At 41.5% G+C, this 15,813-nt stretch overlaps 1 protein-coding gene across 1 annotated transcript in view; it reads left to right on the forward strand.

The window, feature by feature from the left end:
- Nucleotides 1-15,813, forward strand: part of LOC135223975 (uncharacterized) — a 305,092-nt gene that overhangs the window by 194,717 nt on the left and 94,562 nt on the right. The window contains exon 7 of the mRNA XM_064262897.1: nt 3,575-3,789. Coding sequence (XP_064118967.1) covers nt 3,575-3,789 — 215 coding nt within the window. The remainder of the gene's footprint in view (nt 1-3,574; nt 3,790-15,813) is intronic.

The following is a 15,813-nucleotide window of genomic DNA, read 5'->3' on the forward strand; positions in this document are numbered from 1 at the left end:
TATAAAATGATAGTGAAAGATAATTGCATAAGCTGCTATCACTTACCTATGGGGCCGGCCGGTTTCTCAAGTCGTCGTAGGGGTTTGGCTATATCAGCTGTCATGCACTTGCATGTAAATTTAATTCAGCCACACTTTGTCAAACAAATTCAGTTCGTGCAGCCCGCCAATTTGTTTACGCTGCTGCAGAGACATCTGGTGGCGGCATAATTGGTGACCATTTCCCACTGTTCAAATTTCTCGATCACAGATAATGCTGTATCATTTTGGGCTTATATAAACATATTTCAGTACTCTATATGCTGTCGTTTGCTCACCCAAATGAGGACGAACTGGTTTGTTTAAAACAACAATTAATAAAGGAAGTCTTTTTAAGAAATGGATAAACCTTTAATTTCCCTCTAAAGGTGAAAATGAGGTTTGTCCATGTTTTTGTACATAAACAATATTACGATTTTTTGTGTATCACTATATTTCGCATGTGACAGGTCTAAAATTTCAATGAGAAAAAGCAAAACACAAATTTACTGTATATCGAGTTACATTATCATTGACGTCCTAAGTATGTGAAAAAAACGTTTGTTTGAAGTTTGTGAAACACTCACCTAAAAAGTACCTTCATGAGCCTGAAATGAACAGCGTATTTGAAGCTCACGAACGTTCGCTTCCGGGGGGGCACTCGCACTCCTACCTCTTTTAGGGCTAACTACACTCACGTTACTTGCTCTAACGCTCCTATCAACCACTCGCTCTGCCATTTGCCTCGGCCCTTCCAAAACTGCCTCCCTATAGCTCTTAAACTGGTATAACCTCAGCTACTTCAGTCCTAACACTAACACTTCTACTATCAAAAATCAGTCCTGGATCTCACATATTATTAACTGGCTTCCTACACTGGCCTGCAGATGATATTAAGGCATATTTGAACCTATGAGGCTACTTGCACATCTTATAAGAGAAAGTGTTAATTTAATTACAGTATAAATGTACTGCATGAGTTCATATTCATACTGTTGTGATTCAAGGGAAAGTACACTACGTACTTACTTTACAGAACCAGATCTAAGCATCTGAACCATGGTATAGAAGCTATTTTACAGCTTCAAGTGCCATTATTACCAGGAGGTACATATGTAAAACTATGTAATAAGTACAGTCAAACTGACCTATAATTCAACATAATTACTACTATTTATAGTTAACAGTAAGTTAGGATAGCCTTTAAGAATAGTTGACTTTAATAGCTAGCCAAAACATGAGCTGTATTTTATAGTTTATGGGAAGGGACAGATAGAAAAAATCAGCATTCTTGAAGGTTGTGCCAAGTTAGGCTACATTTGCTAAAGCTTGCCACTTACGTTCAGTTATGCCCACGCAGTTATAACTGCATAGTTGGACTGTGCAGTTATAACTGAATGTTAGTGTGAGACAACCTGCACAGTTTTTCTGGCCTGTGCAGGTGGCCTGCGTAAATAGCTCCTCTCAATCAATGAGCATCCGGCCAAACGGCTGTGCATGCGCTCTGCAACATTGTGTGGTAGGAACTTTTTCGGGTTAGTTCGCTATCCATCCGTAGACAGATAACATCTACTAATCAAGAACATTCAGCTGGTTTTCATTGAATGGAAAAGTGTTTATACCTAAATTGAGGATAAATTGGATTTACTGTTTTTGATAATTGATACAGAAGTCTGAATGATATATATTTATAATTTTTCCATTATTCCATAAGAAAAATAATATTGTATAATGAAGGCAGAAAGTGACAGCATCATCCTTGAATGTCTTGTAGATTTCATTGAAATCTATATGAATGAGACTTTGCTTTGGCGCAATCCAAAGGCTATTGAACAGATTAAGTTTATGTATGTTTATTTGTGTTTATAAACCATATATGCAAGACAGTTTTTCAATGAGAATGAATATTTATTATTACAAAATAATGTAAAACAAGAATAGGCCTAGTATATGCATCTATTCATGATTATGCACCATGTATGTAATTTGTTTTTGAAATGAGAAAAAATTAATATTCTACTTTTGACGAAACAAAATCAAACAATATTGGACTATATGTCTGTTTTTCATTGCTTACATTATACAGAAGTTAGCTTGGAAATGAAACTAGACTGATCAACGCACTAATGAAACACAAGAAGACAGTAGTAAACTATTCATTGTAACACGTCATAAGAAAGTTAGTCTTTAAACAAAAACAAATCGGTATTAATCCTCTTAATGAAATAGAAAAAATATTAGGCCTATATGTGTCAACTTTGAAATGAAAGCAAACGATTACAAACTTAATTTTCTTTCCATGGAACTCTTCCTTATGTCATAAAATATTAAATAAACATTATGAAATTCCATGGGGCTAAATTCAAACTCTTAACAAATTCACATGGGAATATTTAATTAGTTTTTATCAATCACTCTTTCACTGGAAGACTTACTTGACGTTTATGATTTTTTGTTTTTTTATGGTGTCAGCAAGTCAATTACAGCCAGAGCTTCGTGTGTTGACGCCATGGATGCTACGGAGGACTGAGGAAACGGCCTGTATCGTTAATGGCAAAGATTTGCCTGCCCAGTCTGACTGCGCAGTTATAACTGTGCAGGCATAACTGAATGTTAGTGTCGGGCTTAAGCTGAGGTTAGGCTATGGTAGGCTATCCTTGGTTTTTTGTTGATGAACCCTGGTAGGCTGGCCAGCTGGTAAAGTTTACTCGTAGGCTAGCCAGTTGGTAAAGTTTACTTTTAAAGCTATAATGTGATATAAATTTGAAGTACAGGGTGAAATTGATAACGGTGAAATTGAAGAATAGCCTACTACCTGTAAGTGTTCTAGCAGATATAATTCAGTTAAGTCCTCTGCATACAAGGAAGTTTGAGAACTTATTGATGAATGGTAAATAACATTATAATGCAAAATTAACACTTAAAACTGCAGCAGACCTAGTGCTGTACATTGCATTACTAGTATTAGGGAAAATTGTCAGACAACCAATTTATTAGGTTACATGAATTTAATGTCAAATAGGCTTTTTACCTTAGAAATAGTGCTAAAGGAACCTATTTCACGGAGCGACACGGCCGAGCCCAGAAAGCTTATTGTAACATTCATTATTTTATTAGCAAGTTGACTATGATCTAATACATATTTACTTGAGGTTGTTTCAACACAGTTACATATAAAGATTTTCATGAATGAAAAAAGGTCACTATCTTGTGAAATATGATCCCCTGTCTTTGTGTGATCCTGTTTGTGTATGGAGCACAGTTGAATGCCCAGCACTGGATGCCAGAAGGGGCTTTGTTACTGCTGGCCTTTGCAGTCGCTGCCACTTCTGAGAATCATTGCATAAGAATGGTGCCTTACATGCACATGATCGTCACTTGTCCATCCAATATCTCCCCTCTATATCTCTGGTCATGCCCTTTGAATAATTGATTTAAGTTTTATCTTATATTGAATTATGGTGTTCTATTTGACCTGTTTGAAACACTATGTAGCTTAAATACTATTAAGTTTCTAATTTTAATATATAAGACATACAAAACTTTTTTTTTTCAGATGGTGTCGAGAAGGGCATCTCCCATACTTTTCAGCGCACAACCTCTTACCCCCAGGTTGTAAATCAGAAGTAACAAAGGGAGCTGTTGTGATAGAGGCTGATATCATTAAAGAAAATGGTATCAACATGGCCATGCTTTTGAATGTTTTGTACTTTCCAATTCCAGACTACAGATATGTCATTGACAGAGTGGTAAAGCCTCTGAGGTTGCCAGGTATTTGATTTTCTATTTTTGCATGTTTACTGTTCATAATGAGCTTTACTTTGTTGAATACATTTTTATAATTTAAAATCCACCTTTGAATGCAAGCTATAGATTAACTGCAAAGTCAATGGCAACATTGTTATTGAAAATGGTGACCAGTTTCATATAGCAACAGACTTTGCCTTCCTCCTCTATACAAAATTATGCCTGTCCAACCTTTCTTGGCAGGTTTAGTACAGGTAATTCCAAACCCTGACTTTAACCTTTTTCTTCATTCTTGTTAGGGTAAGTTTATTCTCATCATGTCACTTAAAATAAATATCTATAGATGCAGACTTAATGTTATTTTTAAACAAATTTTATGGTCTTTAATTGTAACCATTGCCTAAGGAATCTTTTCTTCAGTTTGATTTCGGTGTTTTTTTTCACAAAGCAGAAAAGAAAAATATCCAAGTACTCTGGAAAATGAGATACCCCTCTGTGGAGTAAGGTGATGGGTGATAAAAAAACAATAGAAATTTATAAAGAAACAGCATGAAATTTTGTGTTAGGCTGCTTAATGGCCTCTAACTTTTTGAATACTGAATACAGCCAGTATGTGTTGGAAATATTCTGTGCACTGACTACTCATTACCAAAATCCAAAATTCAAGTGGTTCATATTAACAGTTAAGTGAATTACAGTACTTAGGAACCTACCTCAAATCATGCTGTAGACCTAGAGGTTTGTTGGCTCAAGCCCACTGTTATTATACCAGTTTAAATTGAAAACAGCAGTTATTGGGAAAAATTCATAAACTATTTCTTTAATTTTTTTTCTATTTCACCTCCAAAGTAGAAACCCAGTGAAAGTTCACTTGGGCAACAAAGAAATGAAAATTTATTATTGAGGTTTGTGATGAGAATAGTTTATAAGTATAAAAAGCAAATAATGAACAAGTATCCTATGAGGGGGTAATGCCATTAGGGCACTCACATGGTGCACTGTAGGTACTATTTCTTAATGTTTTTTGCAGTGTTCCTTTGACCCTTAGCTGCAACATCTTTCATTCAATTTACTGTATGTCTGTTCATATTCTCTTTCTTCCATCTGATTTTCCACCCTCGCTCACAATTGTTTCATAGTGCAACAGCAGGGTTTTCTTCTTGCTACACCTTTCAAACCATCTTACGGTCAGTTTCCCTTTCAGCGTTGAATGACTTCTAGGTCCCAGCGCTTGGCCTTTGGCCTAAATTTTGTATTCCTATTCCAATAATGAACAGGTAAAAAGCACTATCCCTATGAATGTACTATCATTAGTAAACAGTGCAGTGGATTGGTTATAGAAATGGAAAAGCTGATGTTGTTACAGGATCAAATGTACATAATGTGATGAATAACCTTTCTTTAGTGCAAAACATTTATAGTGATATTTCATAGATCTTTTTATACATTGACGGGATCTTTCTCCTTTTGCGCATTTAAGTAATCAGATGAAGATACTCTCCTCCCTGATACTTATACATATCCTGTGTGGCAAAAGGAGAGAGAGAGACCTTACAGACCTTACAGACCTTACATCTTGTTCGGGTTGCCCAAGGTCCCTCAGTATGAGGCACCTCTAATGTCTACCAGAGTTGCTATTACATCTTCCGGTATATTTTGCATCTTCCAATCTTGGATGGTCTGGGATGTAGTTTAGATATTTGTCGAGCTTATCCTTAAACACATCTACGCTCACTCCTGTTATATTCCTCAGATGAGCTGGCAACGCATTGAATGGGACCCACTGCATTATCGATGCGGTGCGTAGTGGATTAATGTCCTGTGTGCTTTCCTTATTTTTCCTGGTATAGTTTTGGGCACTATTAATCTACCTCTACTTGCTCTTTCTGATATTTTTAGCTCCATGATGTTTTAGCTATTCCTTCTATCTGTTTCCATGCCTGAATTATCATGTAGCGTTCTCTTCTCCTTTGTAGACTATACATATAATTTTAAGGATTGTAGTCTTTCCCAGTAGTCAAGGTCCTTAACTTCTATTCTAGCTGTAAAGGACCTTTGTACACTCTCTATTTGTGCAATATTCTTTTGATAGTGTGGGTACCATATATTGCAATATTCAAGTGGACTACGAACATATGTTTTATAAAGCATAATCATGTGTTCAGCTTTTCTTGTTTTTAAATGCCGTAACAACATTCCCATTTTTGCTTTACATTTTGCCAATAGAATTGCTATTTGATCGTTGCATAACATGTTCCTATTCATCATCACACCAAGGTCTTTAACTGCTTCCTTATTTGTGATTGTCTCATTATTAGGTCCCCTTTATGCATATAGCTTTCCTTCTCTGTCTCCATAGTTTATTGATTCAAATTTATCAGAGTTAAATACCATCCTATTTACCTCTGCCCAATCATATACTTTGTTAAGGTCTCTTTGTAGCGCGTTCCTATCTTCATCACAAGTAATTTCTCTACTTATTCTTGTGTCATCGGCGAAACTACTCACTACCGAGTCTTAACATTACTGTCATGTCTGCAATCATAATAACAAACAGTAATGCAGCTAACACCGTACCTTGTGGCACACCGGAAATTACCTTAGCTTCATCCGATTTCTCATCGTTTGCAATAACTATCTGTTTTCTGTTGTGTAAAAATTCTTTTAACCATCTTCCTACTTTATCCACTATATTATGTTTTCTAATTTTCTTCGCTAATATATTATGGTCTACCTTGTCAAAAGCTTTTGCAAAGTTTAGATAAACCACATCTGTTTCATTTCCGCTTTTCATATTTTTGAATATGTTTTCACGGTGGACTAACAGTTGGGTTTGTGTTACTTTTTGCCGGTACGAAACCATGTTGTCTATACTTAAACAGATTATTTTTTATTAAAATGTTTCATAATATTTTTCTTCATTACCCTTTCATACACTTTCATGATATGTGATGTTAGACTCACAGGCCTATAATTTCTTGCCTCTAGTCTTGATCCACTTTTGAATGTAGGGGTAATATATGCTAATTTGTGCTCATCATAAATCGTGCCTGTATCTACACTTTGTCTTAATAATATTGCAAGTGGCTTTGCGATAGAATGAACTACTTTCTTTAACAAAATAGCAGGAACTCCATCAGGCCCTGCTGCAGCTCCATTTTTAATTTCATTAATAGCCTGCACAATATCAGCTTCATTAATATCTATGTCAGCTAAATATTCACTATTTTCGTCCCTTACTTCTATATCATTATCTTCATTATCTATTCTAGGGGTGAATTCTCTCTTATATTGTTCTGCCAATATGTTGCAAATTTCCTTTTTATACATTCAACTTACCTGTCAGATATATACATAGCTATAGACTCCGTCTTCCCGACAGAAATTCGAATTTCGCGGCACGCGCTACAGGTGGGTCAGGTGATCTACCTGCCTGCCGCTGGGTGGCAGGAATAGGAACCATTCCCGTTTTCTATCAGATTTTCTCTGTCGGCCGTATTGTAAACATACGTTTGCGGTACCTCCTGACTTGATTTTCGTATTTCATCGCCATCGATCTTCTGGGCTGTCTTTTGTAGGGAAGTACTGGGTCTTTGGCTCGGCATACGCTTTTATTAACTTTTTAATGAATTTGGCTTCGAAAAATTTCGAAGAATATATAACGTGTAACTACCGAAATTGTTGGTAGACACTCACATAGTTTGCAAAAAGGGAAATATTAATATTTATTCATTAATATGTGTAATAACTGTTAGAATTCATTGAGGAAATAAAACTAACTTCCTACTTTAGGGAATCAGTAAAGCATGTAACTAGATACGCTTCCTTTAGAAGTTTTTTGGATACTCGTACTAACGAGCAGTTAGAGTATTAACAATACTAGTAGTGTTGCATCCTCATCACCTTCTTTCTTCACAGTAACTTCAAATTCATAATTGCAATTTGAAGACAAGGGATGTAGCTCAAAATACGAGCTATTAAAAGGTAAGAAGTGATTACAGTGTTCCCCATTGCAGTGGAGGGTGTGTCTGATCGGCTCTGTCTCGCTCCCAGGCCTAGACCTCTTTCAAGCTCCTAAGCCCAGAGGAGAAGGAATGTCGAAAGCCGTAAGGAGGTTTCAGAGAATCCCCACCGGTCAGGCGTCTCCTTGGCAGGTTCTGTAGAGCGTCCCAGACTGCCAAGGATAGCCATTGGAAAGGCATCCTAAAACAGTATTTCTCCCTTATTATTATACCTACTTACCCTCTAGAGAGAAGAACTTCGATGAATATTCTCATAATATGCATCACCTCCCCTTGCCGGAGAGGCCAAAAGCTCAAAGTGGAAGAATTTCTTCCACCCTTCTCCAGTCTCCTGATAAACTATTGTGAATGTTCAGGACTTTCGGACAATGTAGCGCCAACTAGGCGCCAAATGCCAAAACAGGCGTAAAAAATGCCAGAGGCAGACAGTTCCAGGGAACACTGTCATTGTCTGATGAAGAGAAAGAGCGGGTCTCCAACCTAGCGCAGAGGCGCTGGAGGCGAACAAATCGGACAGATAAGAGCATCCGATGTGGACATCGCCAGACATCCTCGAGACTCTACCATGACTCATTCTTCTCCCAACATTATGGGACAAAGATATATCAGACTAGGAAGTCAATGAGGGTGCAGGTCTTTCAGATTTCAAGACCTTAGCACCCTTTTATTGCAAGAATTCGGAGAGTCTCTTGAGTCCTGCACACCCCTCCTTCTCCTAGTTCATTACTATTAAGAGGATTATAAATCATCCTCTTCTATAGATATTTGCAACAAACCGTTTTTCATTATTTGATTGGAGGCTCTTTCAAATAATAGAGGCGTAGGTTACGGCCTTATGTCCAAGGATAGAAAACTTGAGTGATTTTCTTCGATCCTCGCGTCTCATTAGGATCTCCTTCGTCTAACACTAATTTGTTTTATTAACGAAAAGAACTAAGATAGAAAAATTTCCATTCTCTCTCTGCCTTGGCGAGGAAAGAATGTAGTAGAGAATTCACATTAAGACTACGATATGGTCAAGTCATATGCACATACCGAAGTTAACTCTATGGCTGACATATGAATTCCTACTATTCTTTCAAAGGTTTCCTAGATTAATGCTGTTTACCTCGATGTAACAATATTATAGAGGATTATAATACGGCAGTGCATGATATTAGATAATGCTCTCATGCTTTCGAGAAGCGCATGAAGAAAGAATAACCTTATTAGAGAACGGAGATTGCTCAGGAGAAGAGGGATGAGTCTGATGGGAAACATTCTCTTCGTGGCAGAAGTTGTTTCCCGAATGGACTATACTACGTCTAAAAAAAAAATTTTTCCTTCTAAGAACGGAATTAACCCCTTCAAAGACTTATTTTTTCAACATAATGTTTCAAAAAGAATCTAATTGTTTTATTGAATTAAATTAAAATATAACTTGTTTAGACTCTATTCTAATTTGATTTCAACAGAAAATGGTGTTATTTTATGTAAAATTGTTATTTTAGAAACTCCACTTGAGACCTTTTTATGGCCAATAACGGTTATCTCGTATAAATTATAATCATTTTATTCTATCACGAGATATATAGTATGCTTCGTTTAGTAATTTTGATAATAGGAATTGAATAAAAATCATATTGATGCTTGATAACTTTTTATTTTTCCACTTCATTTTGATAAAAGTATTTTTTTCATTTCATTTGAATAAAAAAAAAATTTCACCATTAGAATAAACAAAATCATATATTTCTCTTCATTTGGGTCTAAAAAAAAAAAAAAAAAAAAAAAAATTCACTTCACATAAACCAGTGTTTTGTTCATGCCACTTACCTGACGAGATATATATAGCTGTATTTTCTGACGTCCGACAGAAATTTCAAAACTCGCGGCACACGGCAGTGGGGCGGCCAGGTGTAGTACCATTCCCCGCCGCTGGGAGGCGATATCAGGAACCATTCCCATTTTCTATTCATATTTTTTTCTGTCGCCGGTCGGTGGTAAACATCTGTTTACAGACCTCTGATCAGGATTTTTTGGAAATTGACTCGCTTTTAAGTATCTGATTGATTTTTTTGGTGGTATTGAATTGGATTGTTGAATTGGCATGCGCGATAGTGGACCGTTTTTTTTTTTTGATTTTGGATTGACTTTTCTCTATAAGATATGTCTGGATCAAGTGTTGTGAGTTTCAGAGTGTATGTGAGGGCTGATTGTAAGGTGAGGCTACCGAAAGCATCGGTAGACCCCCACACAGTATGTATGAGTTGTAGGGGGCTTAATTGTTTGATTGATCATCGGTGTAATGAATGTGAGAAATTGACTGATGATGAATGGAGAGTATATGAGTCCTATCGCCTTAAATTGGAGCGCGATAGGATCAGGAGGTCTTCCTCAAGGAGTGTTCTTCCAAAGGTAAGACTAACATCTCTCCTGCACTAACACCTCCTGTAGTGTTTACAACCCCTAAACCTGTGTTGCCTTCGGGCTCTGATTCTGTGTCGGGAGAAGCGAATGCTCTCTCTATGATTTTGGAGTCTCTTCGCACTCCTGGAGAACAAGTGAAACCACCTTAGAAAACTGGCTCGGTGCAAAGTGTGTGATCGTGCCCCCAGTGTTGTGGAGGGGGCGTCAGATCGGCCCCATAATGCCTCTAGGCCTAGACCTCTATCAGACTCCCAAGACCCAGGGAAGCGAGGTATGTCGAAAGCCGCAACAGGGTTACGGGGGCTTCCCACCGAATCTTGGCGTCCCTTCGGCAGACCATGTAGCAAAAGGACCCAGGCTGCCAAGGACCGTGCACGAGCACGCGTTCCTGAAAGAGTGCTTCTCGTTCCTCCGAAGCGTCCTCCCCCCGCGCAAGGGGTGGAGCGCTCGGAGAGACTCTCGTCCGTTAAAGAGGACGTTTCTTGCGGAGGACGCTTCACGTCCTCTTTCGCCGCTTTCGTCGGAAGACGCTTATGATGTCTTTCCGCCTCAGAAGAGAGGTAGGATTTCCTCCGATGAGGACGCTAGGTTGCGTGCACAGGCGCGTATAACCTGAGAAACAGGTAGCTGTACCTGTGAGAAGGAAGGAGGCGTCCCCCTCGCCCTCGTCTTCTCACAGGATCAGTCCTGCTATCTGCTCATTCTTCCCGACGAAGAACATTCTTTTGTCCCTTCAGGACAGCTATCCTCGCTTATGGCTCAGAGGACTCGCCCAGCAGCAGTCGAGGCCTAAGCGAAGGAAGGACCTTAGACTGCCTGTCAAGAGGACTAAGCAGTCTCCTTCGCCTTCTCCGACTTCGTCTCGTTCGCCGATCGCTTCTCCTTCGGCGATTCGCCGATCTCGTTCGTCCGCTAGAAGGACGTTACGTCAGGACGCTTTTGAGGAGGACGCTCTGTACGAGGACGTTCGGCAGGACGTTGGGCAAGACGCTCGTCAGGACGCTTGTCAAGACGCTCGTCAGGACGCTTGGCAAGACGCTAAGCAGGACGTTCGTCAGGACGCTTGGCAGGACGCAGGTCAAGACGTCCGTCAGGACGCTCGCCAGGTCTCTAGACAGGAGCGTCGGCAGGACGCTCACCAGGACGCTAGACAGGACGCTTGGCAGGAAGCTCGCCAGGACGTTCAGACCTCCTTTCAAGATGTTTTTTTGGGGATTCTGATCAAGAAGTCTTCCCCCCAGACGCTAGTTTACGTGCACAGGCACGTATACCAGCGAAGAAATGTAAGGACGCTTCTCGAGCAGGTGAGACTGCTGCGGAAGGCGCTAGAGGACGCTCGTCCTCCTCAGGACGCTCTTACCGTCAACGAGCAGTAAGCGTCATAAAGAAGACAGTCGTATTAAGGCTGCTCTATCAAGGATAGGGGTCCTTTGATAAAGCCAAGACCCGCCATTAGGACGCCTTCTCCTGACAGACGGTCTCCTCTTCCGTTTAGAGAAGAAGGAGAGCTAAGTAATTCTGCCGAATCGGCCTGAAGAGAACCTGCTACAGCCCCCTTCTTTATCTCGGACTATAAGGTCCTCGTACGACTCTTGCGGTCTTTGTTTGAAGATAAATTTCAGCCCGCAGCTCCCAAGTCTCCTCCTTCGCAGTTTTCCTCATCTAAAAACTGGGAAAATCCCGGAGTTTGTAGAGATGAAAACTCTCTATCAACAAACGCTTTCAAAAAGCTCCAGGACTGGATGATACGAAGGAGAGAGCAAGGTAAGACGACCTTCGCATTACCTCTACTAGACTTAGTGGAAAAAGGAAAAGGGGCATTTGGTATAGAACCAAAGATGAAGTGGGAATTCGTATCCCTTCTTCTGCTCAGGGAGATTTCTCCAGCCTTGTGGATTTGCAGAGGAGGTCGCTTTTACCCTCTGCCAAGGTAACTTGGACCGCGTCGGAGACTGACCATCATTTGAAGGGTCTGCTCAGGACGCTGGAAGTCTTCAACTTCCTTGACTGGTGTTTGGGAGTTCTGGATATGCAAGCGAGAAGCCCAGAATCTCTTAGTCCTGGGGGAGCTGTCCAACGTGTTAGCATGTATGGACAAAGCCGCAGGGATGGTTCGGAGGAGCTCGTATCTCACTTTGGAACAGCTTTCTAAAAAAGAGAGCTTTGCTGTGCAATTTCACAGCTCGTTCGGTGACGCCAGCTCAGAAAGCGGATTTGTTGTTTTCGCCTCTTTCGAACCATCTCTTCCCCCAGACTTTTTGGTTAAGGACCTGACGAACAGCTTACAAGAGAAGGCTACTCAGGACTTTGGCCCAGTCTACTAGACGGTCAGCCGTACCTTCAACCTCTTCGGCTGCAGTTCGTCCGCCGAAGAAAGTTAAGCCCTTTCGTGGGCTCCCCCCTCGAGAGCAGCTCCTCGAGGGAGAGGGTTTTCACGAGGAAGAGCTTCCTTTAAGCCAAAGCCTTCCAAGTGAAAAGCATGTCTTCAGACACCAGTCTGGAGCCAGACTGAAGTATTTTGCGGGAGCGTGGAGAGAGAGAGACACGGACTCTTGGTCCCTCAAGATCGTTGGAGCAGGGGTACAAGATCCCCTTTTTGGAAAACTTCCTCCTCTTTCTACGACTCCCAGAGACCTTTCTCCATCTATCAAGGAGAAAAGAAGAAAGTCTTGTTCGATCTTCTTCAACAGATGATCGACAAAAGAGCGGTGGAACAAGTCGCGGACCTGCAGTCTCCAGGTTTTTACAACAGAATCTTCCTGGTACCAAAGCAGTCGTAGGTTGGCGTCCAGTTCTAGATGTGAGCAGGCTCAATCTTTTCGTGGAAAAGATCAAATTCACGATGGAGACGCCTCATTCTGTTCTGGGAGCTTTGAGAACCGGGCGACTGGATGGTATCCTTAGACTTGCAGGACGCGTACTTCCACATCCCGATCCACCCTCTTTCAAGAAAGTATCTAAGATTTGTCTTGAACAACAAAGTATGGCAGTTCAGAGCTATGTGCTTCGGACTGACCACGGCTCCGATGGTGTTCACAGTGGTGATGAAGAATGTAGCGAGGTGGCTACACTCTTCGGGAATAAGAGTTTCCCTATACCTCGACGACTGGCTGATCAGAGCGTCGTCGAGAGAGAATTGTCTGAAGGACTTGCAGTTCACTTTAGCCTTAGCGAAAAGTCCCCTGGGACTTCTGGTCAACCTCGAAAAGTCGCATCTGACCCCAACACAGTCCATCGTGTATCTGGGGATTCAGATGGATTCAGTGGCTTTTCGAGCGTTTCGGTCCCAGGAACGTCAGCGGCTAGGCTTAGAAAAGATCTCAGCCTTTCTAAGGAAAGAGACTTGCTCGGCGAGGGAATGGATGAGTCTGCTGGGGACCATTTCCTCGCTGGAAAGGTTTGTTTCCTTGGGAAGGACTGCACATCAGGCCTCTCCAATTCTTCTTGGCAGACGAGTGGAAGGACCAAAGACGATCTCAATGCAGTATTGAGAATATCGATTCCTATCAAGAACCATCTAAGATGGTGGTTGGACCCTCAGAAGCTTCAAGAGGGCGTGTCCCTAAGTCTTTTGAGCCCCGACCTAGTGTTGTTTTCAGACGCTTCCATCAGATGATGGGGAGCAACACTAGGGGGGAAGGAAGTGTCAGGCTCCTGGAGAGGGGAACAGGTAGCCTGGCATATAAATGTCAAAGAACTGGCAGCAGTCTTTCTGTCCCTGCAGTTCTTCGAGAAGAGTTTGGAAAACAAGATTGTTCAGATAAACTCGGACAATACCACAGCACTCGCTTATTTTAAAAAACCATTTGGGACCCGGAACACACTCCAGAACGTTGTACTCCCTAGCGAGAGAGATTCTGCTGTGGGCAAAAAAGAAAGAAGGTGGACTATCCTGACGAGATTCATTGCAGGAGTGCAAAAAACCGTCAGGGCAGACCTCCTCAGTCGTTCGAGGACCAAGTCCTTCCGACGGAATGGACCTTGCACGAGGACGTTTGTCGAGACCTGTGGACGCTGTGGGGACGTCCACTGGTCGACTTATTCGCAACGTCAAGGAACAAGAGACTTCCTCTTTACTGCTCCCCGGTCCTGGATCCAGAAGCAATCGCGGTAGACACTTTGCTTTGGAATTGGACGGGCCTAGACCTATATGCCTTCCCACCATTCAAGATTCTGGGGGAAGTCATGAGGAAGTTTGCGGCCTCGGAAGGGACAAGGTTAACCCTGATCGCTCCGATGTGGCCACCAACGAGAGAATGGTTCACAGAGGTCATGTCTTTCCTTGTAGATTTTCAAGGACATTGCCCTGGAGGAAAGATCTACTCAAACAGCCTCACTTCGAAAGGTTTCACCAAAACCTCTCCGCTCTGAGTCTGACTGCGTTCAGACTATCGAAAAGTTGGCCAGAGCGAGAGGTTTTTCGAAAGCAGCTGCGAGAGCAATCGCACAGGCGAGACGTGCTTCCACAAGAGCTGTTTACCAGCGAAGTGGGCTTCCTTCAGGGCATGGTGTAAAAAGGAGGGAGTTTCCTCTTCCTCGACCTCTGTGGAACCAGATAGCTGATTTTCTGCTATTTATCAGAAATGTGCAGAAATTAGCGGTCCCTACCATCAAGGGATACAAAAGCAATGTTGTCAGCGGTTTTTAGGCACAGAGGCCTAGACCTGTCTGACAACAAGGATATTCATGACCTTTTGAAGTCTTTCGAGACCTCGAAGGTTCCTCAAATGAGACCTCCATCATGGAATCTGGATGTAGTCCTGAAATTACCTTATGTCGAACACATTTCGAACCGATTCAGACATGCGTCTCTTCGAAACCTGACAAGGAAGGCTCTTTTCTTAACTTCTCTTGCGACGGCTAAGAGAGTTAGTGAAATTCAAGCGTTTAGCAAGTTAATGGGCTTCAAAGGGGACAATGCTGTCGCTCGTTGAACCCATCTTTCTTGGCGAAGAATGAAAATCCTTCGAACCCTTGGCCGTAGACTTTCGAGATCAAGGGTATGTCAGTCTGGTGGGCCAAGAACCAGAGAGAGTCCTTTGCCCGGTAAGGGCTCTCAAGTTCTACGTGCATAGAACTAAAGAGGTAAGAGGTCCTCAGGTAACCTCTGGTGCTCTGTGAAGAGGCCAGAGTTACCTTTATCGAAGAATGCTGTGGCTTTCTTTCTAAGGGACACCATTCGGGAGGCTCATTCATCTTTCCAGAAGACTGATTTGAGCCTCTTCCGAGTAAAAGCGCACGAAGTACGAGCCGTCGCTACCTCTCTTGCCTTCCAAAAGAACATGTCAATCAAGGACATCCTTGATTGCACCTTTTTGGAGGAGCAACTCCGTCTTCGCCTCACATTACCTAAGGGATGTGAGAACGATCTATGACGATTGTAATGCACTGGGGCCATACGTTTCTTGGCGGACACAGTATTGGGGTCCGGAAGTAGCTCTTTCCCTATTCCTTAGTTAGGGTTTAAGTTAGGTTGTTGTGTTTTTAGGTTGTGGTGAGTCTTATGTGAAGATCTCCCATCATTTAGTTAGTGTTAAGGGGTTTTGTGTATAGTTGGTCAGGTGGTGGTCAGTTGCTTCGTTGCCCTCATTTGTATGGCCTCGATGATTTTGTCACG

The sequence above is a fragment of the Macrobrachium nipponense genome, chromosome 10 (assembly GCF_015104395.2).
Source record: "Macrobrachium nipponense isolate FS-2020 chromosome 10, ASM1510439v2, whole genome shotgun sequence".
Lineage (NCBI taxonomy): Eukaryota > Metazoa > Arthropoda > Malacostraca > Decapoda > Palaemonidae > Macrobrachium > Macrobrachium nipponense.